The 22,041-nt window shown below is 50.1% G+C and overlaps 11 protein-coding genes across 11 annotated transcripts; 3 read left to right on the forward strand and 8 right to left on the reverse strand.

The window, feature by feature from the left end:
- Window positions 1–643: 643 nt before the first annotated feature.
- On the reverse strand, window positions 644–937 carry ARB_01911 (uncharacterized protein; the record flags this gene model as incomplete). The annotated part of the gene is made up of 1 exon (XM_003011883.1): window positions 644–937. One exon carries the CDS (start codon window positions 935–937, stop codon window positions 644–646), a length of 294 nt encoding a protein of 97 aa, XP_003011929.1.
- Window positions 938–1,171: 234 nt separating this feature from the next.
- On the reverse strand, window positions 1,172–1,754 carry ARB_01912 (uncharacterized protein; the record flags this gene model as incomplete). Its single annotated transcript, XM_003011884.1, has 2 exons — window positions 1,172–1,326; window positions 1,352–1,754. 2 exons carry the CDS (start codon window positions 1,752–1,754, stop codon window positions 1,172–1,174), a joined length of 558 nt encoding a protein of 185 aa, XP_003011930.1.
- Window positions 1,755–2,573: 819 nt separating this feature from the next.
- On the forward strand, window positions 2,574–3,038 carry ARB_01913 (uncharacterized protein; the record flags this gene model as incomplete). Its single annotated transcript, XM_003011885.1, has 3 exons — window positions 2,574–2,797; window positions 2,892–2,967; window positions 3,024–3,038. The coding sequence occupies 3 exons, from the start codon at window positions 2,574–2,576 to the stop codon at window positions 3,036–3,038; spliced, it is 315 nt and encodes a 104-aa protein (XP_003011931.1).
- A 1,140-nt stretch (window positions 3,039–4,178) lies between these two features.
- ARB_01914 (uncharacterized protein) lies at window positions 4,179–5,857 on the forward strand (the record flags this gene model as incomplete). The annotated part of the gene is made up of 5 exons (XM_003011886.1): window positions 4,179–4,472; window positions 4,553–5,001; window positions 5,057–5,117; window positions 5,171–5,510; window positions 5,571–5,857. The coding sequence occupies 5 exons, from the start codon at window positions 4,179–4,181 to the stop codon at window positions 5,855–5,857; spliced, it is 1,431 nt and encodes a 476-aa protein (XP_003011932.1).
- A 329-nt stretch (window positions 5,858–6,186) lies between these two features.
- On the reverse strand, window positions 6,187–8,117 carry ARB_01915 (uncharacterized protein; the record flags this gene model as incomplete). The annotated part of the gene is made up of 2 exons (XM_003011887.1): window positions 6,187–6,530; window positions 6,590–8,117. 2 exons carry the CDS (start codon window positions 8,115–8,117, stop codon window positions 6,187–6,189), a joined length of 1,872 nt encoding a protein of 623 aa, XP_003011933.1.
- Window positions 8,118–8,765: 648 nt separating this feature from the next.
- On the reverse strand, window positions 8,766–10,391 carry ARB_01916 (uncharacterized protein; the record flags this gene model as incomplete). The annotated part of the gene is made up of 3 exons (XM_003011888.1): window positions 8,766–9,673; window positions 9,727–10,123; window positions 10,200–10,391. 3 exons carry the CDS (start codon window positions 10,389–10,391, stop codon window positions 8,766–8,768), a joined length of 1,497 nt encoding a protein of 498 aa, XP_003011934.1.
- Window positions 10,392–12,265: 1,874 nt separating this feature from the next.
- ARB_01917 (uncharacterized protein) lies at window positions 12,266–14,632 on the reverse strand (the record flags this gene model as incomplete). Its single annotated transcript, XM_003011889.1, has 1 exon — window positions 12,266–14,632. The coding sequence occupies one exon, from the start codon at window positions 14,630–14,632 to the stop codon at window positions 12,266–12,268; it is 2,367 nt and encodes a 788-aa protein (XP_003011935.1).
- A 606-nt stretch (window positions 14,633–15,238) lies between these two features.
- ARB_01918 (uncharacterized protein) lies at window positions 15,239–16,692 on the reverse strand (the record flags this gene model as incomplete). Its single annotated transcript, XM_003011890.1, has 4 exons — window positions 15,239–15,898; window positions 15,939–15,996; window positions 16,143–16,397; window positions 16,505–16,692. The coding sequence occupies 4 exons, from the start codon at window positions 16,690–16,692 to the stop codon at window positions 15,239–15,241; spliced, it is 1,161 nt and encodes a 386-aa protein (XP_003011936.1).
- A 97-nt stretch (window positions 16,693–16,789) lies between these two features.
- Window positions 16,790–18,182, forward strand: ARB_01919 (WD repeat protein; the record flags this gene model as incomplete). Its single annotated transcript, XM_003011891.1, has 4 exons — window positions 16,790–17,129; window positions 17,165–17,307; window positions 17,455–17,991; window positions 18,051–18,182. The coding sequence occupies 4 exons, from the start codon at window positions 16,790–16,792 to the stop codon at window positions 18,180–18,182; spliced, it is 1,152 nt and encodes a 383-aa protein (XP_003011937.1).
- Window positions 18,183–18,272: 90 nt separating this feature from the next.
- On the reverse strand, window positions 18,273–20,348 carry ARB_01920 (uncharacterized protein; the record flags this gene model as incomplete). The annotated part of the gene is made up of 1 exon (XM_003011892.1): window positions 18,273–20,348. The coding sequence occupies one exon, from the start codon at window positions 20,346–20,348 to the stop codon at window positions 18,273–18,275; it is 2,076 nt and encodes a 691-aa protein (XP_003011938.1).
- A 774-nt stretch (window positions 20,349–21,122) lies between these two features.
- Window positions 21,123–21,680, reverse strand: ARB_01921 (mitochondrial peptidyl-tRNA hydrolase Pth2, putative; the record flags this gene model as incomplete). Its single annotated transcript, XM_003011893.1, has 1 exon — window positions 21,123–21,680. The coding sequence occupies one exon, from the start codon at window positions 21,678–21,680 to the stop codon at window positions 21,123–21,125; it is 558 nt and encodes a 185-aa protein (XP_003011939.1).
- Window positions 21,681–22,041: the final 361 nt, after the last annotated feature.

Below are 22,041 nucleotides of genomic sequence, written 5' to 3' on the forward strand. Positions count from 1 at the left end.
TACTTCTGTTTGCCATTATCTATCTAATTAATCGTGGGTTGGTGTAAGGATGGTACAGGTTGGCTGTGGTAGATATGCCTTCATTGATGTAGTGATGATGTAGGTAAGAGTGTATCGTAGTCGAACTGGTCGTGACCAACGTACTGAAGAGCTCGAAAAGCACGCAACTGTGTTGCCAACAGCAGACGTCGTGAGTTGTCGTCGTTGGTCATGAGGCTGTAGCGAAGAAGGAAGATAAAAGATGACAGCGGAAGCAACGAAAAGCGTTATGACGCAGTGTAGAAGTTATGACGTAGCGAAGTAGGGTGGTCGTTTTGATGTAAAGAAGAGAAGTAAACTGAGGGTGCGGATACCAGCAACCCGTTACTTGGAGAACACCGGCGACGACGCGGACACCCAGCTGTTGTGCCGTTGTTAGATAGTTGTTGAGCAGCGTAAACGAAAACGAGCTAAGTCCCGCGGGTGTTTAAATCGCAAAAGACATGCTACCAATCTGTACCATGCTTACATTTGGTAGCAGTTGGGTTGGTAATATACATACCGAGGCGTTATCGGGAGTTATATGCTCTATATCCGTGTAATAGAGGCTTACAATCACTATTTCTCTTGTGGTATAGCCAACAGCGTCCCAAGCTATAGCGCCTTAGATATAGCCATATTCCAGAAGCTCAAGTGCACTGGGGCGTAGCTCTGGAACAGGATTGAGGGCGACGTGGACTGTCTCAATATCCTTTTCCGGGATATCCTTGTTAATGAGCTTTACTACCCAATGATCAAGCTCAGTCCTCGTTTCATCCTTAGGTGGCAGTAGTTGTCGCGTATCTGGGTCTGAGTTATAATACTCAATCGTATGAAGATCGAACTCTTGAGCCATAGCTGCCCGAATAGTATTCTCCTTATCTATTAACGTCCCTTCAACCTTTAATGAGTCAAACATCCCAGGTTCTTCGAAATTAACATGGGCTTGAAGTAGATGTAGATACTATAAAATATATTAATATAGCCCACCGTAAGAGTTATAGGTATAAAAGGGCATACCACTATACCCCAAGACCATATATCTGTTGCAGTTGTCCAGGGTTTCTTAAAGTATACCTCGGGACTACGATATGTAATTGCAGATATAGGGCCCTGGGAAGGTGGTCGCACTAGTTCTCAGTCAGTTATCCATTTATAATAGCAAGATAGATAGTAATAATATACTCATCCCAAGATCAGCAATCTTAGTCACCAAATGTTCACCGGAGCCTGGAGTCTCATTATCGAACCCATTGACAAGGATATTCTCCATCTTCAAGTCTGGCATATACTTAGTGTCCATTAATGCTAAGACCTGTTCTAGGCGACAAACCTGTATACACAATATTGTTGTGATGTATAGTACTCAGCCCAATCGCGACAGATCTCATAACAGATCGAATCTCCCCCAAAGAAAAAGGGCGCCGCAATCGTGCGGTCCACAGCGACTTCTCGAATGCCTCAAGAACCATGATTGGCGGCTCCGTATCAGAAGGAGGCGGGATGACATCAACCATCCGACGGATGTAACCAGATTTATACAACAGCTTCTGCATTTCCATCTCCCGAGTGAAGTCGGGCCACCCGGGGCCATCTTCATCGTCTGGTTTCTTGAGGACAAACTGGTGCATTGGGTCATCCTGCTTTGCAGCGCTCCAGACATTACACTGTTTCCCTTTGCGTTGAACGAGCGGATCAAGCAAAACGTAGCGTTGACCGCGTTTACCGACCAACATCGAGCCTCGAGTTAACGCACGGAGAGGGGGTGGCATAATATCGTGAATATGTCGTAGCTATCAAGCACTGTGTCTTTATGTTGGGCCAGCAGTCGCTGTAACTACTCTGCTGAGGAGGTCCTGAGCAATTTGAAGTTTGAGAGAGCTGAAGACCGAACTAGCCTAAAAAGGATAAGTTCGTCTAAGCGTCCCATGGACCCACCCTGGACGCCTCGCCGGCACATGACTGGCTGCATTTCAGTTCCACGCCCCATGGCTTGTTCCTGGAGCCAGCGACTTCATCAAGCAGCAGTCTTTGGGTGGTTAGCCTGGCTTCGTTCCTCAGCACATCATGCTGAAACTTCAGGGGCTATTGGGACCAATATCTAATATTCAAGGTAAACCCGTCGGCGCTTCCAGCAAGCAGATACTGCGCTATGGGTGCCAGTTACTACATGTCCTTGATAGTCTTGCGAGGCGGTACCCCGAGCAAAACTCGGGCTTCGACACCCTCAACAGGGATGCCTACCACCAATCACTTTCGATCACATTGCATCAAGTAGCCGCCCAAATTATGATGGCTGGAATGATTGGTTTCAAGGCTTTCTGACTCTTTAGCGCCAAGGGTATCAAACAGTCCCAGCCTTGTCGGCACCATGGGAAGAAAGAGCTCAGCTATATATAATTGATGAAATACCCATTTTAGTTTAACTTCTCATTTTCCCCTTCGATCAAATCAGTGCATTCCATACTGACACTGCTCATTCCCCTTTCTCCATTTGATCATCTCTTTCTGTATCTAAGCTCTATTGAAGCTACCAATCTCGCCTAACTCTCACAATGGCTAAGAAAGACGCTGGACTTCGCTTTCTACGGAATCTCAAGTCGGGGGTCCCCTTATATCTTCGTATGGAGGATGAAGGTGGAGCGTGGCGTCGCCCCGGCATCTTCGATGAGTCGTACTTCAGCGAAGGCGTTGGGAAACGTATTGATGACGAGTTCCAGAATCACAGTGCTCAGGTCGAAGGGAAATACGGGAGCTCTATTGGGATGGCTATTATTGAGTAAGGATCCGAGACAAGACAGCATAGCTTTCGTGCTCACCTCCATCAGGGACGGCTTCCACGAGAGTGGCAATGATAGAATCAGCCATTCCAGGGTCACCTACCAAGACAAGGACGGCAAACATTTGACCCGGCGCCATGTTGCTGAGAAGCCGGATGAGCAGAAAGAGGTAAGATGTTCTTCCCTTGGCCTCATGATCTTATACTGATGAACATTTGTTTATAGAGCGATAAGAAGTAACGATATTAGTACACCCAGTATCTACTAAGGTGTGCGGAAAGAAGTCTAAGCTACAGCTAAATTCGCAGACTCCTAGCTCTAGAGGCTTTTTATTATCTGTTCTAGATGTTATTATACCTTAGACTGTTATCCGGTTGCCTATATCGCTCGATGTCCTTTGTTATCATGTAAAGCCAGCTTGAACGGCAATGAGTTTTTAGTGGGGTCACCTTCTGGCTTCAAACAACACAAATTTACACCCCAAGAGGTTGCATGTAGGTATTAATTGCTTAATTGACTGAGTTTGTTGATTATTCCGTACAGTTGCGCTCAAAATCAGCTTCTCTGTTCAGAATATACAAACTTCTTCCCAAGTCCTCCCAAATCCCAAGTGTCAAGACGGTTGGTGTGAAGCTTAACCAAGATAGATTAAAGTGTAATTTGGCCGTGTTTTTATTTTTAGTAAATTATGGATTATGATTTGTTAAGTGATAGTGTTTGTTGATTGGTGGAATATAGTTATTAATCAGCCGAGGCTTAAAATCACGTGGTGCTGTCTGGGCCCGGGGACCTCAATATCAAAAGGGATTTTTCCTTTTGTCGCGACCTCGACATTGGATGTTATATCTTTATTACTATGAACATGGGATATCTATTGACAAGAAGTCCCTGTGTTGCACAAGTCCAGATGCAGAAAAGTTGTCCAAGAGCCATTATCCTCCTGCACTTTTCCGAAGATCCCTACTTATTCTGACCAGGATGGTGCCGAAGGATCGTCCGCTACGGACGAACACTTGGCCTTCCGCGTTTCGAGGCTGTTGATAGATGGAGATGCGCTCTGGCTCCCTATATTTATCCAATGAACGTCTCATCGGCCATTGTGACGCTCTTCTGCATCGCTATGGGCGGAGTTAGTCCCAGTTATTCGATCATCTCAAGGCCCCCTGGAGCAATGCGTAGATCAGACGCGAGTACAGTGCTGCCTGCTTAAGTCCGGGACGGGAGCACCCCCACTACAAGGCCCCGCGTTATGGAACGGTGTAAACGCTGCTACGAAGCTCTGGCCCGCCGCTCATACGTATAAAAGGGGCGCTGTCATCCCAGTTGACAGATTGGTGTTTCTTCAGGTAGCATACCAAAAGCTCATTGAATAATACCAACATGGCGGCCAAGCTTGATTTTACCACCTTTCGCAATGTCATTAATGGCAAATTGACCTCCGCGGCAGTCACTCGCCATAGCTTTAACCCTTCCACTGGCGAGCCGAATCCTCAGGTCCCTATCTCAACCGCTGAAGATGTAGACGCTGCCGTGGCTGCTGCCCAGGAGGCGTTCAAGTCGTGGTCCAAGACCTCCCACGAAGAGAGGGCAAAGGCTGTTCTTGGTCTTGCAGATGCCATCGAGGCGCATGCAGAGCAGTTCTTGGACCTTACTATTCGGGAGCAAGGGAAGCCGGTAAGTATATTGATTTCTTCAGCGAACGGGCATTATGTATGGCAAACATTGTATATACAGGCTAACCAAGAGCAAAATAGAAACTAATCGCAGGTTTCGAGATTCAAGCAGCTGTTGCAAATCTTCGTGCCAATTCCAAGCTTGAGTTGAAGCCAACAGTCCTCGAAGACACCGAAGAAAAGAAGGTTATCCAGCGCTTCACACCTTTGGGTGTCGCTGTTGGAATTGTTCCTTGGAACTTTCCTTTGATGATTGCTTGCCAAAAAATCGGCCCTGCTGTCATGTCTGGATGCACCACTATCATTAAACCGTCACCTTACAGCCCTTACACAGATCTCAAAGTTGTTGAGCTTGCCCAGCAATTCTTCCCGCCGGGTGTCGTTCAAGTTCTTAGCGGTGATGACACACTAGGACCTATGTTAACGGAGCATCCTGGCCCAGCAAAGATCAGTTTCACCGGATCATCCTTCACAGGAAAGAAAGTGATGGCAAGTGCTAGCAAGACTTTGAAGAGAGTCACTCTAGAGCTGTAAGCTATTTCATCCCGTATAATATCTGTCTATGGATGTTAATGTTTCAAAAAGTGGTGGAAACGACCCAGCCATCATCTGCGAAGATGTGGACTTTGAGAAAGCTATTCCAAAGGTATGTATAAATGTCAAGAGTCTTTAATTAGGTATATGGACTGACAAAGGCAGATCGCATTCACTGCATTTATCCATTCCGGCCAAGTATGTGCCGCCATCAAGCGTATCTTTGTACACGAATCTATTCACGAGAAATTCCGCGATGCTCTCGTGGAAGCCGTTAAGCAGTTTAAGGTCGGGCCCGGCGACGAAGAAGGCGTTACTCATGGCCCTATTCAAAACATGATGCAGTTCAACAAGGTAAAGAACCTATTTGCCGATATTGAAAAGGAGAAATGGACCGTTGCCACTGGTGGCCGAAGTGATCTTGGCCGACCGGGCTACTTCGTCGAGCCTACCATCATCGATAGGCCCCCAATTGACTCACGTATCGTTACCGAGGAGCCATTTGGTGAGTATACTATACCATAATGTCCCACTCCGTTGGCCAACTAACTCACTACTTTTTCAGGACCAATCGTCCCAATTGTAACCTGGAATGACGAGGCAAGCGTCATCAAGGAAGCTAACAACACTAAGATGGGTCTTGGTGCTTCTGTCTGGTCAAGGGATATAGAACGTGCCCAGCGTATTGCCGACCAGCTCGAAGCCGGCTGTGTGTGGGTCAACAACCACGCCGAACTGAGCAACAACACTTCGTTTGGTGGACACAAGGAGAGTGGTATTGGGTATGAAGGAGGATTAGGTGGCATGATGGGATACTGCAATGCTCAGTCTGTCCACATCACAAAGAAGTAGAGCAATCCCAAGCAGGATTTATCTTCCCTGTCAGCTCATGATGCTCTGGATAATTTTTTTTTTTAGTTTTTGAAGGGAAATTGAAAACCAAATTATATTGCTCTGTAGGTAAATTTGCAATAGTGTAAAACTTAAGCCTCACAGTGATATCAAATTAAGGAAAAAGTAAAGACAAATGTGGTATTAAACGTCAACGCTTGCAGGAAAAAAAACAAACCACAGCTGCAGTTTACAATTAAACCAAGCAAACAACCATCCATCTGACAAACATGCCGCATAAGAAAAAGAAAGAAACCAGCAACAAATATTAGGAAAATACGTTCATGGGGCTAGATACCAATACTCATACCATTGGCTTTTCCCTGGTCTAGCAACATCTTACTCTGAGTTCCCTTCTTGGTCGATAGAATGCCAAATCTTAACACCACCTCAGATAGGGTAACGATGATGGAAATGAAAATCAGAATGATGATAATCCATGTCTGGCTAGACACTTTATTGTCGGCGATAGAATCAGAGAGGATTTCAATAAGGTCGAGGAAGACTCGGCATCGTTCATTCAGAACTTGAATGCGAGGTTTTATCTCTAGGTATTCACGAACAGCGATGTACAGGGGGTGAAGCATCGGCTCGCTATCCCAGAAGAAATTGGGCACGTCGAGCATGTTCGAAGCTGGAGGAGTTTCATTAGTATAAATCCGTACATGGAGAGAGTGATAAGGGCATGCTTACAGAGATTGACTTCAACACGCGATTTGAATAACCTGCCCATGATACGGAAGACTTCTTCTCTGCCCATGCCTAGATGACCGGTTAAAGCTAACCGTCTCGGCACATCCTTTGCGTCTGCCATTTGCCGCGCCATGCCCTCCTCAAAGAAACTGAGCTTTGTGCTTTGTGCTATGCCATGACTGATAGCCAGTTTAATCATATGATCCCCTGATCGTAATGTAATCATATCATTATACACTCGGGGTCTAGAGATAGCGGAAGAGTATTCAAAGTGGAACTCTTCTGTTTCGAAATCTTCTTCTGCCAGAGGGTTAAGCGGTAGGTCATTTGGTGCAGGGCAAAATGCGAGATCTGCGAGGATTTCCTTCTCCTGACGCTCTGTGAAGTTCCAAAAGACGACAACCCCGTAACTGAATATGAACATTTCTGCAAAGGAAAGGGCGTTGGGAGGTATTGAGGGTCGGGATTGTCTGGTCGAGACCGGAGAGGTAGGCTGTCGGATGTCACCTTTTTGAGTTGAGGGTTGATCGTCGTGATGTTCAACATGGAATGAATGGCCACGGACTGGTGTATCTCTTTCTTCCTGGCGTCGTCCATTACTTCGCTCTGCTCCAACTTCGTGATCGTGTGTATGGTCACGCTCATGGCCATCCTCCTCCTCCCGGTCCCGTTCTTGCTCACGACGGCGCTCACGTCTCTCCTGCTCCTCTGAATTTCGAACAGAATGCTCCTCTGTCTCTGTAAAGTATTCATCGTGGTAATCCCTTCTCTCATTCCTTGCAATCTCTTCGTCTAGGACTACTTTGCCCTCTGCACTTCGGAAGATAGGGCTACTTCTCACCCTATACCCGTCTCGACCAGGCAATAAGGGTAGATGGTATGCGGCGTATAAGCAGTCATCATATAACTTTGTGCGCGCATCGTGGAGTTCTTTGACAAAGCTTGCCGCAGCACCCATCTTATACGCCTGAGCAGTGCAATATGCCGTTACACGAGGCAACTTCTTCCCTCTTCGAGCCTTGGGTAGACGCTCAGCATAACTCTTCCCTTTCTCAGGGCTCGCGGCGAATCTGCGTTTTCGAATAGCTTCTTCATTATCAAGGAGCGGCGCAGCCATATTATCCTGTGTAAAATCCGGCTGCTTCGCGCGGGCAGCAGTCAAGCGTCGTAACCGTTCATATCTCTCATTTATCTTCGAAGGCGTGCCTTCGTCATCCGCAACTTCATCATCCTCATCCTCTTCCTCCTCTTCTGCTTCTTGCTCCTCCTCCTCTTCTTCTTCCTCCACCGTCTCTGGAAGAAGAACTAGTTTCTCACTGACTTTAGATGAACGAGGCGGTATTTGTGGTAAAGAGGCCAAACGGCCTCCGCTTCGGTGTCTGCTATCCATACTCGAGCTAAGAGCGTTGCTAGCGGCGTTCAGACCGGATCTTAACCTGCTCTCAGATCCTGAGCCAGACCGTGAGCGCACGGCAGAGCTTGTTCCAACAGTTGGGCCTCGCTGGCCGAGTTGTCCACGTTGCTGCATCGCGGGCAAATCTGAGGCGTACTGGAGGACATTATCGACGGTTATGAGGCGAGAACTGGGCGGGCCCGCAATAGGGATATCGTTTGCGCTACTACTATTCGGCGTCCGTGAGGCCGGGTAGTACCTTGTTTGACGGTCTCTAGAGTCGGTTACCTGGAGCAGGTGTCAGTTTGCTGATCCTTGAGGAAAGGTGCTTGCTGGGTAGCATACTAAGACGGTGGGATTTCGTTTGCTTGTCCCTGGGCCCTTGGGCGCCATCGTTAGGGTGTTTATAGCTAATTGGATATGCCCTCCTCCTCCGAACCGGTCGCTAACCTGGTATCTGTCTGATCTTCGTCGCCGTGAAACCGAAGTGTATGACGCAAACGGCGTATACAAAACATGCAAGGGAGAGACAGCAAGTTTATAGTACAGATAGCGCTTAGTAAGTGTCACGTGCTCTGGCTTTATTGTCGCTTACATAATGCAAATTGGAAGCCCCAGAGCCGACTATTTCGATAGATTGATAGATTGAGGCATTTACTGTTATATCTGTGAGGCTTTTCTCTTTGTTCGAACACAGTTGACGCTCTTTATAATGTTACATATATCGTACATCAATCTAGGAGTGAAGTTGCTAGAGATATTATTCTACCCAGATGTATGACGCTATTCCTTGTCCTGATATGGCCATAACTTAGAGAAGAGCTCCCTTTCCTGTTCATCCTTCGCAAGTCCGATGAATATATCTTTGAATTTCTGACAATTGGTTTTTGCAGTGTCATAGTCCTCTGGGTCTACCATCCCATCGTCAGGAAGAACCCCTTGGTCACGAAAGAGTTTTAGCATACTCCCAACACCAGAGATATTTTCATCTTCCTTCATATGAAGGTCTAACTCCCCTCTTGTGAAAGAGATTGGAGCCTCAACTGTCTCGTCTGGTCGTAGCTTATCCCATAGAGCTTCGATGGCAATCAAGCTTTGACGCAGGAAGAATAGGTCACGATTCTCCCAGACCCCGGTGACGAGACTGGTAGGGCTCCGTTTGCGCTGTATATATCTCATGTCTTTCAAAACCTCCCAGTGGCGGGGGGAATGCTTGCATACCATTGCCTCGTAGTATTTGTGGACAGTTTCCTTTTCAAGGTTTCGGTCAAGCTGACTTTGTTCCTCCGGCGTTAAAGTGTCAAAGTTTTCTGGACGTGATGGGACGATCCATCCCTCACGGACGGGGCCGTTATGCCTGAACATGCGAGGTATGCAGGATTGGTAGAAGAGAGGTGCTATTCTCGCGCCCTGCCAGTCGACTATGCCTGTGATTTCACAAGTCGTTGGATCAACGAAGACGTTATCCAGATGCAGGTCTGGATGCCAGAGGATGTTTGCACATGGGGCCGGGTCGTGAGGTATAAGGTAAAGTATGGCATCCAAGTATTTAGTCAGAAGGTTAAGAGCATGATCAGGTAACTCTGGGTCTTTTAGAGATATATACGCGTTTATTCGTGGAGAAGCATGCCGGTTTATCCAAGCAATTTCATTCTCCCCCATAGCTCTTGCATAGTCTTCTGCCCGTTGCCCTGTGTCAAGTTGTTAACGAGCGCTTGATCGTAGGAGTGAAACGATAACCCACAAGGACCTCTATTCAGCTCCATCTTCTCACGCTCAGCACGCCAAAGCTCCGCCCCCGTAAGTGGGCCGATAACATATCGATCTAGAACCCCCGGGCCCACAGTAGAGTCGGAGCCAAGCAGCAAGCCTCCATCCTCTCCACGGAATGGATCCGGCAGGTCAGCCCTGAAATATAGACAGCCATGCTTCGAGAACTTGAAAGAAGTCAGGGTATTTTCCAACTTGACAATCTGTTCTATTATATGTAACTTCGACTTCCGCAGCCACTCATGCCATACTCTACCTAACCTGATCCCACTGGCCTTTTGCTCAATGATATATTCCGCCCCAACGGGGTTGGCTGGATCCGCTGACCATGCAAGAACCCGTGGAACAGGAAAGTTGGCTATATCACGCAGCTATGAAAAGACACAATCAGATTCACAAGACCAGCAAAATCTGATATGAAACTAATGAGAAAACAAGAAAACCAACAAACTCCCTCGTGGCCACTTCTGAGGCCGTGAGATATCGCGAGGGCCCAGCATTGGGATTTGGCAGCTTGGCAAATACTTCGTCCCCGGTATCAAGAGTTAAGAGGAAGGCTTTATTATGAAGGCCTTCAGCGCACTTGAGTATCTTTGTGCCTGGTTCGGGTAGGCCAGGGTAAGCCAGGGGAAATAACATGTCAGCTTACACGCTGTTCCGCTCAGATGCATGTAAGCAAGGGTATAATTGCTACATACAGCAGCGTGCATGATCGCCGACAGCATGGACAGCAACTTTAATTAGATTCTGGACATCAAATTGCCGGTATCTCAACGCGAGTTCCTTGTCTTCATTGAATCTAGAAAAAGGTCGAAATCGAGACCTGGTCAGATGCCAGCCCAGCTTCCGGACAGAGGAAGATAGACGGACGTACAGCCATCGATGTCGGCGATATGCGAACATGTCGTGTTCTGTGGCTGGAACTTCTACCAAGGAAATCAGAAGAGCTGCGAGACGCGGGTGGGATGATGCTGGGACTCGGCATGTCTATCCTTGAGACATGCACATGTATGATGACATACCGGTACCATCCGGCTTCTCCAGGAACAGCTGAGGATGAGGTTGAGAGGAGAGAGAGAGGAATCTCATTCCTCGCTGACGAGCTGAAGGAGTGGTCCTGAGTAGAGCAATGCCATGGTTATTCTTCCACCGCATGTCTTCAGCACCAGCGTCAACATCAACATCGGTATCTATCTCTGCATTCACGTCAATAACAATAATGGATCCAAGTGTTCATTATTATTATTCAACTTTTATCGGCGGAAGTCAAATTTAAGTTCTGCTTACTAATAATCACATGACACAACTAGAGTATATCACGTGTAGATTATCCATCATGTGACTTCCTTCACTAATCTTACATAAGCAGCACATCACCCGCGTCTTCCAACTCCGTCTTCCTTTCACCCTTCACGCCCTTCAGCCCTCATCGACCAAGTCTCTGCTTACTCCAGCCGCTCTCCTCGTCACCCATCTCGTCGTCATCCTTTTTCGTAAACCGCACCTCGTACACAATCTTCCGCTACCTCGAGAACGGCCCCGATCCAGGCACAATACCCATCTCCGCGTATCGTGCGTATCGGCGTGACGAAAAAGACCGGAACGCGGGTCCCGGCCGCCCGGTCCCGCCTCGTGGCACGTGGGGTAACCTTATTCCCTGCTTTTCGCCCTCGACGAATAACACAAGCAGCGACAGCGACAGACAGGACCGCCAGCCAGAACGACAGGATGATATCAGGCGTGGAACAGGCGACGGCATGTGGTAGATGAGAAAGCGGGAGGGGCGGGTAAAGTTAGGTATGTACGTATGTATGTATGTATGTGTGTACGGAGGGAACAAGGCGATGCTTCATCGGCGCAGCTCGGCAATGCTGAATTAAGTTGCGACTAGCTAAGATCAGACATTATCACCTGTGCTATTAATATGGGATCGGGGGATAAAAGGCGAGTCAGGCAGAGTTACATCGAGGGCCTGGCTGGGCGGTACAGCGAGAGGGGAAGGGGGGAAAGGGGGGAAAGGAGAGGGAAAGGGTTGCGTCGGCGTGGCACGATGTACGATGGGCTGTTGAACGGTGGACGGTGGACGGCATATGGTGAACTAAGTATAGGCACGAAGTATGGTCTGTACGATGGGCCGAAGCGAGGAACGAACGAGCGAACGGAAGTTAGTTGAGATGTAACTTAGTTGGGGTCGTGCATGGTGATGTGGTTGTGTGATGGTAGGTTTTAGTCTTTGTTCCTGGCTCTTAAAACTAGCTGCGTAAAGAAAAAGTAGAGCAACGATGAGCGGATGGATGGATGGATGGATGAATTTACTCCCAGACAGGTAGATAGGCGATACATGAAAAGAAACAGAAGGGAAAGTGAACAAGCATATGGACACGCAGGCAGATCATGCTGAATGGTAATGGCAAGGAAAGTGAAATATGGTCAAACATGAGATAAGGAAAATGGTGAAGAAAAAGGAAGGGGTTTTTAGAAGAGAGAGAAAAAAAAAAAAGAAAAAAGGCCAACTACGAAGACATGCGTAACCTCCGATCCTCGTCCCAGATCTCCTGCTTCATTTTCTGCAGATGAGCATGCTGTCTCTCCAGTTTGCGAATCTGCTCGATATCAATGTCATAGTCCATTCCGTTTCGTAAGCGGGACATCATCTCCTCGTGCAAAAGCCGGTATTTGGCATAGTACTGTTTGAACTGGGCTGATTTGGTGCGTAGTCGGGCACGCAGGATGGTCTGTGAGATGGGGGGAGACGCAGAGCCGGAACCTGAGCCTGAGCCTGAGACCGAGGGCATTGATTCAGGCTGGGAGAGGGAAGAGGTCGTTGTTGAGGAGATGGAGGATGGGCGGCGGCGTTTAGGTTCGGATGCATGGATTCCAAGGCCGATGGCGGCAGTGGTGGATGTCGAAGATGCCGGTGGAGGTCGGGTATCTTCAGCCGGGCGGGTTTTTCGCTTGAGCGCGCCTGGCTTGGCGGGTACTGTCGACGCGGATTGTAATGCGGAGGTGGATGCTGATGTGGAGGTGGAGGTTGCCGTGGACGGGGGTGTTGGTCGAGATTTTCCCGGTTGTGCCGGTGGAATCCTTCGGGGGAGATGGTGTATCAGGGGCGAGGAAGAGCTGGACGAGTGTGAATTGGAGTGTGGGCGAGATTTTGTGTTGGGTGGGCGGCCGCTGGGGACGTCAACGTCGGAGGCATTGGTAGGCGGTGACGAGCCTAGAGGAGACGGCTTCAGTGGTGAAGTCACATTGGCCGGTCGTGTGGTCGTTGATGTAGTCGGAGCGGATATGGCTGCGGGGGGCTGTCGTCTGGCGGGCACTTTCTTTGTCTTTGGCGGCCGGCCGCGCTGGGCAGTCGAGGTAGTGGTAGTGGTGGTAGTTGTTTTTGTTGTTGTGGCTGCGAGGGTAGGCTTGCTGCTGGCGACGATGCCGTTAGCCGCCGCTTCTTCCTCGTCCGAGTCGAGGATGAACTCGGAGGACTTGAATCGGTCAGCATCCCTCGACTTGAGCGACGCCGCAGAACCGGCCGCTGGCGTCTTCTTCTCTGTCTTCTTGGTTACTTTGCCCGTGAGCGTGGCAGCAGGCGTAGACTTTGGTTTGGGCCCGCGCTTGGAAGAGAGTGCCTTTTCCAGGCCTCCTCTCTTCTTGGCCGCCGGTTTGGCAGTTGGAGCGTGGTGTGGGATTGTTGGGGTCGTTGTTGTGGCCATGGACTGGTCTAGGGCCGTTGGGCCTTCGGACTCATTGCCGGTGCCGTACCCGCCTTCTTCTGGAACCTGTAGTCTAGACTGTTGCTGCTGTGTCTGGGCCTGGCCCTGGGGCTGGGTGCGTAGATTGAGCCGAGAGAGCACTTTCCCTTTGCCTCGCTCATGCTTGGGCAGCAAAGTCTGCCAGAGCCGGTCTGCCTTGGAAATCCGCATCCGGTCAAAGGCAGAGATGGCATTCTCGATCGCCTCCGTCCTCTCCTCGTCCGACGGGTAAGGAAACGACCAGACGTCAAGATCCTTGTACACTTTATCCTTGAGATCGAACTTGGACCCGTCCAGCCGGTTGGGAGTGCACAGCTTGTTGGTCAGGGCGAGCACATCCGCATTATTGCAGCGCGTTCGAGAAGCGAGAAACTTGGCCGAGACGGGCCGTATGGCGAGCAGGTGTATGAGTGGTGTCCGAATGGCCTCGAGGCGCTGGTTCTCCTTGTCCGTAGTAGTAGTGGCAGCAGCACCAGCACCAGCACCAGCAGCGGCGGCCGGCGGCAGAGGCGAGAGAGGAACGAGTGCCGGGCTTGCAGGCGTCGACCGAGAGGCATTGGCGTTCTTGAAGAAGCGCTCTTTCTCCTGGTCTGCTCTGCTGGTCGACTTTCTGGCCAGACTGGCGGCCTCTCTGCCCGTGGCCGACCTGCTGTCTCCGGCGCCCAGAGCTCGCATCTGGTCAATGGTAGCGATCAGGGGAGTGCGGCGAGACTCCTTGCCCTTCTCGAAGGCGTTGAGGCTGCGCTCGAGGTTTGTGAGGGCCTCGTCGGTGGCCGCAGTGGCCTCTTTGGCCTTCTGCACCTCCAGGCTATGGCTGAGCACGCCCGAGAAATAGAGGCCTCCGTCTGCGCCGGCAGCAGCATCCTGGCTCTGGCTCTGGCTGCCGCCGTGCTGGTATATCTCCGAGCGAGAGGTCTGGGGATAGGCGTGGAAGGGCGTCGACTTGGAGTTTATGAGCAGCGACGGGTGTTTCCCCAGCCGCAGACGAGGAGCAGCGGCGGCTGGCAGAGACGGGTCGTTGAGCACCTGGAGCAGGTCTGCGAGGGTCGACTGGGGGAGGTTGAGCCGGAGGAACTGGGAGGACGCAGCGTCGCGGTGCAGCGTCAGGCCGCCGTCCGGCACTGCCAGAGCCATCCTCGTCTCCTCGACTCCTCGTCTCCTCGGCCGGCTGTTGTTCTTCTGGTCTTCTGGCTGGTCGGTCTGTCGTGGGCGTTCTGGGTGCTTGCTGGTCCGCCGTCTGCTGCGAAGGTCGGTCTAGGGGGGATAGAGGCAGCTCGACATCCTAGGACGGGGCCAGCAGCAGGTCAAGCGGTCTAGTCTGAGTGCGAGCGAGTTCGAGTGCACCGTCTGTGTTTATCTTGAACGAGTGTAAGGGTAGCGAGAGAGTGTTAGAGAGAGAGAGTGAGTGAGAGAAAGCGTAGTGAGTGAGCGAGAGAGCGAGAGAGTGAATGCAGAGGAGAGGCAAGGCTCCCTGTCTAGTTAGTCGGCGGGCGGAAGAAGCAACGCTCGCGCTAAAAAGCCAACGCCCCGTATTTTTCTTCTTCTTCTTCTGCTTTACAAAGACAAACAAGATAAAGCCGTCGAGGAGGATGGCGGAGCTGGCTAACTAAAGTAAAGTAAATAATAATAAAGGATCCCTATTCTTCTTGTCCGTCTGCTCTATAATGGCAATTAATATAATAATAAGTAGAACCGCTTTGTCCTGGTGCCACCGGCCAGCCGAACGGTAGCACTTCTCCCTCATGCATGCATCTTCCCTTCTGAGAGGAGAGGAGAGGAGAGCCGGGCAGGCAGGGCAATAACAGACAGCGCATATATGGAGTATGTATGGAGTGGTGTTCGTCCATTATAATATTCACTCTGCTCCTTATGAGCACCGTCCTTCTGCTCCACTGACCGCCAGCTGCGTTTCATCTCGAGCCATCCAGTAGTTATTAGATATCCACCGACCAAGTCATCCCTCCCTCGTTTTCTGTGCCCAGTTCGCCCTCGTCGGGTCAGACTGACCTTGAATGCCGCTTGTTGCTGGTGCTTCTTGTCCATTCTTCTTAGCCTCCCTGTCCGTCCGTCTGTCGCGTGTTGGGCCCTTACGCCGTGAAGAACCCAGCCTGTCTGTCCATCATCAGCATGACATGGATCAGTCAACCCGGCCGGACATGGGGGGCTTGGAGAGAGGAGATATGATAGATACTCTCTTCTTCGCCTGCAATGATCGTAATCATTATTCTTATTCTTCGTCCCTTTTTCCTTTTTTTCTTCTTCTCCCTTTCTTCGCTCTCGTTTTTTTCGCCCTTCTTTTTTTTCCCTATCGTTCTCTGGCTGGACCGGCCCGCCTCCACTCTGCACCTTGCTGTGCTTTGCCTTTTGTGCCCTGCCTGTTTTGCCTTTTTCTCCTTTGGCCTAGTTAGCTGCTGATCCGGCACTTGTCGACCAGACAAACCAGACAGACAGGGCCGATGCTGAAACCGAGGGCGAAGTGCGGATGAGACGAGCTGCCACTGGACCAACCCGCTGGACACCCGTGGCATGCCAGCCAGCGCAGTCTGGGACTAATTCGCTACTTCGAACGAGGACAATAAGCAGTCACAAAGTCACTCAGGCAAGTCACTCGCTGCGTTGCAGTGCAGTTGTCCATGTCAATCACTCCGCTTTCCAGCTGAACCGGACAAACAGCTCGAGCCAGAGCAGGTTGGGCGGGCTTCGTTCTTCCTCCTCCTTCAGCCAGCCGGGGTCTGTTCCATGGCAAGCGAGTCGTGCAGAGGGATTGTACCAGCAGACGGGGTGGCTTTCCGCTCCTTCTTTTTTTTTTTCTTCTTTTCCTTTCTTCTTCTGCCTCTTGGGTTTTTTGCTTCTTCTCCTGCATCTGCGGTGTCTTTTCTTCTTCTTCGCAGTGGCAAAGCTGCAGTTTGCTGCTGCTGGCTGCTGGTAGGGCCGCCAGATGGCTGTGGCTGACGCTGTAACTGAGGCTGCAGTCAGCTGCAGAACCTGCACATCATCTTCACTTACTTCAACCCTCGTAGTCGACCATTTCGACCTCCATCTCGACCTCCATCGTCGAGCTCGTAGTTATTCTGTAGCTGGCCGTAGTCGTAGCTGCGTAGTTGTCGTAGTCGCGGCGGAGACGTTGCAGCTTTTTCTTCCCGCACAGAAAAGGAACAAATCTCGCTGGACGGAGAGATAACCATCATCATCATCATCACCACTATTAGTTAGCGGTAGCAGCAGCAGCCTCAAACAATACCCATAATACCCATAATTAAACAAGAATCCTCCAGCTGAAGGATCCAGATCATGCCGAACCTCCGCTGCTGCTCGTCTTCCTCCCTCTCGCTGCCCGCCGAGAGCTACATCTACCAGCTCTGTGCGGCAGGCCCGGCGTCCCTTGCAGCCATCTCGTCAGATAACTCGCTACGCCGCTTCGACCGCAACTCCCTGGCGCTTCTGCCGGACGGACTGGTCAAGGAGACGCATGCGGCGGGCGTCAGCTCGCTTTGTGCTGCTGGCGATGGGCTGCTGGCCACCTGCGGGAAGGACGGGACGGTCAAGCTCTGGGACGCTCGCCGGGCTGGTGCCGTAGCTGTCTTCCAAGCCGGTACACCCATATACCCCTTTATTGACTTGAGTATTAGCTGTATGGGATGGATGGATGGATGCTAATTGGAGTAGATAAAGGCATGCCGTTGCTCTCGTTGGCCTGTAATGCGTCTTCTCATTCAATTGTTGCTGGCACGGAGCTGGTAAAGCCAGACGCCTTTGTCCTATTTTGGTATATATCTACCCATATACACCAGATATTTAAAGGGACTGCTGTACGGACAACTAACATGAAATAGGGACACGCGATCACCAGGAAAGACATGCCGTCAGTACGTTGAAAGCCACAACGACGATGTCACAGAGGTAAAAAGCCCTATAGAGCTCTCATATCAATGCTGTGCTAACGCCCATAACCACAGATACAATTTCACCCTTCTCGTCCTTCAGTACTTCTATCAGGCAGCACGGATGGCCTGGTAAACATATATGATACCACAGTCCCCGAGGAAGAGGATGCTTTGGTACAAGTAGTCAAACATTCTTCTATACACCATGCAGGGTTCATGCAAGATAAGGCAGTCTACGCCCTCTCTCATGATGAGATGTTCTCCATCCATCCAGTAACCTCTGCTGATGAAGACGATACCCCCGCTAATGAGGTCAAGGCCGTTGAGTTTGGGGATTTGCGGCCAGTGCTAAAGGCAGAGTATGTGGTGCAGGTTCTGGTTGATGCAGCTGGGAGCTATGTTGCGTCGGGCAGGACAAGGTGGGTTCCCCTCTCCTACTACTTCTGTACTTTCAAGACCATGCTAATGAATGGTAAATGCAGTGATCGGAGCCTATCATTGACGCCGCTGGGGCATACGCCGGAGTTTCATTTTGAGCAGTCGAATTCGTGGATGCTGCCGGGCGCTCATGGGGAGGAAGTAGTTCGTTCAGTACTGTTTGACAGCGAGGTTAGCATCCCTGTTTACTAGCTCTATTTCTTCTATTTCTTATATACTAACTGCTACAGTCACGGACGGTCTATACATGTGGTGAAGACGGCCATGTAAGGCTGTGGAAGGAGGAGTCTGCTCCATCCGCCGAGCTTTCATCTATACGGCCTACCAAACAGCGCAAGGAAAAGGGGTACAAACCATACTAACCATCTACAAGGAAAAACATCTTAATAGTAAGGATAAAGGAAGGATAAAAAAGTACAAAATGGTATATTACTGTTATAGACAAGACTAATCTACGCAAGTCTCACGCCAGCCTGGCGGTTCTTCTTCGCCGTGGCCCCCATAGCGTTATTCATGCCTGTGTTCTGGCTACTATCCAACGTACTCATTGCCTCCCTCTTCTTCTCATCCTCAATCTTCTTAAGGTGCTTCTCAGTCTTCATCTTCCCACTTCCCTTGCCATGGAACTGGTGACTGAGATGCTTGAACGCCTCCTTCTGGTTCATCCGGCGGCCAAATTCATCAACATACTTCAGCTGAACATCAGGCTTGTACTCGCGGTTGAACACGTCCGCCATCGCCCGTGACTCAAGCTGGTCACGCTGCTTGTTCTCCCAGCGAGCATACTCTTCACGGTCCCGGGCAGACATGCGGTCGAGCTTACCCGAGGCTCTGTCTCGTTCTCGCTGGGCTCTGGCAAGGCGTTCTGCTTCGGCTTCACGGCGGCGTTTTTCAGCCAGGAAGCGTTGGCGATCGCGGTGCAACGCGTTGATAGACCGGCCGTCCTGTTCATTTGCAGTCACAAGCCCGCGCTGTTTGAGCATGGCTAGAGTCGCGCCCAGGCCTTGGTCAAGTGTTGATTCTTCCTCTAGGCCGGTGGCCGTGATGTCTGCCTGTGGTTCTGCCGACTGCCTCTCCGTCTGCTCCTGTTCGACCACGGTGTACGCTGGCTCCATCTCCACATCAGAAGCTTCCTCTTCTACTGTGGGTTGTAGTGCATGCGGCGGATTGGCTGGAGTTTCAGCAGTAGCAGCTGTAGGTTCACGCGACGCTGAGCGTGCCCGTTCAAGTAGCGCCGGCTTCTGAAGATTGGCGACAAACTCTGAGGTTTCATTCAAGATCAGGCCACCTTCATCTCCATCAGCTCCATCAACATCCATTGCGTTTTGTGCTTGCTCTGATTCTTCTCTGAGCTGTCGAGCAAGGTCTTCAGGGCGAACTTTCTTTCTCTTCTTGAATGCTGCTCTCCGCTGAGCAGCCAAAGAAGCTTGTAGATCGTCATCATCGACAAATGATATATCTTCCTGCGGCCGTTTAGCCGGGACAGTGGACCCAGCGGTCATCTTCTCCGGCCCTCCCCCGTCCATCTCCATCTGGTCACCATTGGTATCGGATGGAGCGGCGGGTGTAGATGTCTCCTCATCCTCCTCAACATGTCTCTTCCTGGTACTCTTGGCTTTCTTTTTCTTGGGTTTCTTCACTTTTATCTCCGAGGCATCCATGTAGTCCGATGCAGCAACTTCTTTCTCCAGCAGTCCGTCCAGGTGAACGGGCTCCATCTTTAGCTTCGACGACACATCCTGCCGCTTGGCTTCCCTAGCCTGTGGTGTAAGCTCCCCCGATGCAAGCGTGAAATGTTTCCTCTTCTTCCCATCAATCTCTTCATCATACTGTGATAGAATAGTACCACTCCCATCCATATCGTTAGGGTCATATGCCACCCGTTTCTTCTTCAGCGCCAGCCTCTCCTTCGTCTTCTCGCCTTCTCGCATATGTATATTCTCCAGCTCGGCCCCTTCTTCCTCATCTTCGTCAATAGTCGTATCCTTGAGCGTAAGAACCTTCTCCCCACTCTCATCAAAGTCGTCAAAGTCGCCAATTTCATGCGCAACTCGTACTCCAGCCAGGTCTTTCGAGGTATATTCCGCCATCTGCTGTTCTCGTTCCGCGAGCTCTTCAGCAAGTCTTTTGGCGCGCTCCTTTTCAATCTTCTTTTGTTTCTTCTTATGCTGCATCAGCCATGATCGTGTATCCAGCTCGGCATCGTCACCACCTTCGCCGAGTCCCTTGCCCTCCAGCTTCGCCATCCGCTGCGCGTTCTCTCGAGCTCGTCGAATAGCATCTTTTCGGGCCTCTCGTTTCTGCTGTGCCTCACGCTCCTCCTGTATAGCCTTCCAGTTATCGTAGCCTTGTGCTTCTCGGGTCTCTAGTGTGCTGGCCGGCTCCTCGCCGTCAGACGACGCAGATTCATCGCCAGCTGCGGACTTGAACGCCGGGCCATCGTTAGCTGCGCCGGGGACAGGAAGCGGCGCAAGACCAAGAGCAACTCGGATCTTGTTGTTCTGCTCGATAGAGAGTGCGTCCGCCATGGTAACGACCGTAGATATAGCCAACAGCGTCAACTATCAAATTCCTCCAATCTATCAATCCGTCACTTTCTTCAACTTTCAACTTTTGAAGCTTCCATCGGTCGATGCCTAGGCGCTTATGTCATCACGGAGATAACTATTCTCCCCTCCGAATATCAAAATATAAAAAACCTAAAAATTCTCGAAATATTTTTCTGCTTTCTTCTTCTTCTTTTTACCAAACAACAGATCTGTGTCCTGCGATCCCGTTCCATGAAGCTATTCGTTCGCGTCTAGTCTGAATGTGTTTCGGTCGTATTGCTTGACAGTTCGACGACCCATGGAGCCATCCATCTGGTGTATAGCCGTTTTTCTCATGATGTCAATTTCCGGTCGACAGATCTCAGATGAAGATTCAGCGCTGGGATTATAACACTCTGCCTTGAGCTTCCTTCGGTTGAGCTCGGTGAGATGGCCCGGGCCTGCTGTGGGCGTCATATTCCATCTCTCTTTGCCGATGGCCGTCGGTTGGTGAGGTTAGGGAAAAACCATGACAGCCAACATATAGTCCGCAATCCAAAGTTTTCTCTTCTCGTAAATAGTTTTCTTTGTGGCTAATAAATCGTTATCATTTACAACAGCTTCAAGTGTCCCGTAACCGAGTCTACTACGCTCTTTGGACCTAATATTCCCAGCACTGTCCGACTGCCGCTCGCGATCTGTGTTCGTCCTGCGTCCTGGATCACACGAGCACATAGCCCGAGACTGATAGCCTGCGCCTGAAGCACTAGTAGATCATCCTCTGACTTTGTCTGTAACGCAACCTTCGCCTGGCCCTGTCTTTCCCACCGCTTTAGAATAGGTGAATTCGGAGATTTGCTGAAGTAGTATTTGTAGCATGCGAGAGTCGCGTGGGAGCATTGCGCCGCTATCTTGCCTGTAGCAAAAATGCAAATCAGAAGTTAGCCAACTACCTGTGTAAATCCTGCGCGGGGAAGTTGATATTGCGGTTGAAAAGAAAATTTGAAGCTCAACGTAGTTGGTAAAAGGCATACCTTTGCCCATCCCCAAGTCCGTCCTCACGACCAGAACGAGTTTCACTTCATCTGTATTCCCCTCGAATGTCGCAAGCTCACCCTCGATATCGTCTTCGTCTTCTTCTTCTTCTTCTTCCTCCTCCTCCTCGTCATCCCCATCTGCTATCGACTTTCCCTTATGAGCATGGCTGGGTGAGGATGAGAATATTCCGATCGATGCGCCTTGGCCGAGATAATAACCAATCACGCCAGTAAGGACTGAAGTAGCGATCACAAGTGCTGCCGTAGACGTAGGACGATCGACCGGAAGTGCCATGGTGAGGTAGTTCAAATACTTTGGCTATGCGACTGAATGGTGGTATAGTCGGAAGATTACCTGCAAACGAAGAGACGTTCCAAAATAAGCTAAGCTAGGTACGGAGTAACTACCTAGGCACAACGCTGCAGAGCAACAAAATAATGTTAAATTATAACAAGACAGACAGAGCAGTAATTATTTACATTATATAGCGAGATATTCATGATAGATTATGAAAGATAATATAAGTAAAATACATCTCAACCTTTTTAATAGAGGCTGTCGGGTTGGCTACGCGCAAACCTTACACCACAAGTAGATAACAAGAAAACAAAATGATCTCCATCCATTATCTACCCCCAAAAGACATTAATCCGAC

The sequence above is a fragment of the Trichophyton benhamiae genome (assembly GCF_000151125.1).
Source record: "Trichophyton benhamiae CBS 112371 chromosome Unknown contig01106.0, whole genome shotgun sequence".
Lineage (NCBI taxonomy): Eukaryota > Fungi > Ascomycota > Eurotiomycetes > Onygenales > Arthrodermataceae > Trichophyton > Trichophyton benhamiae.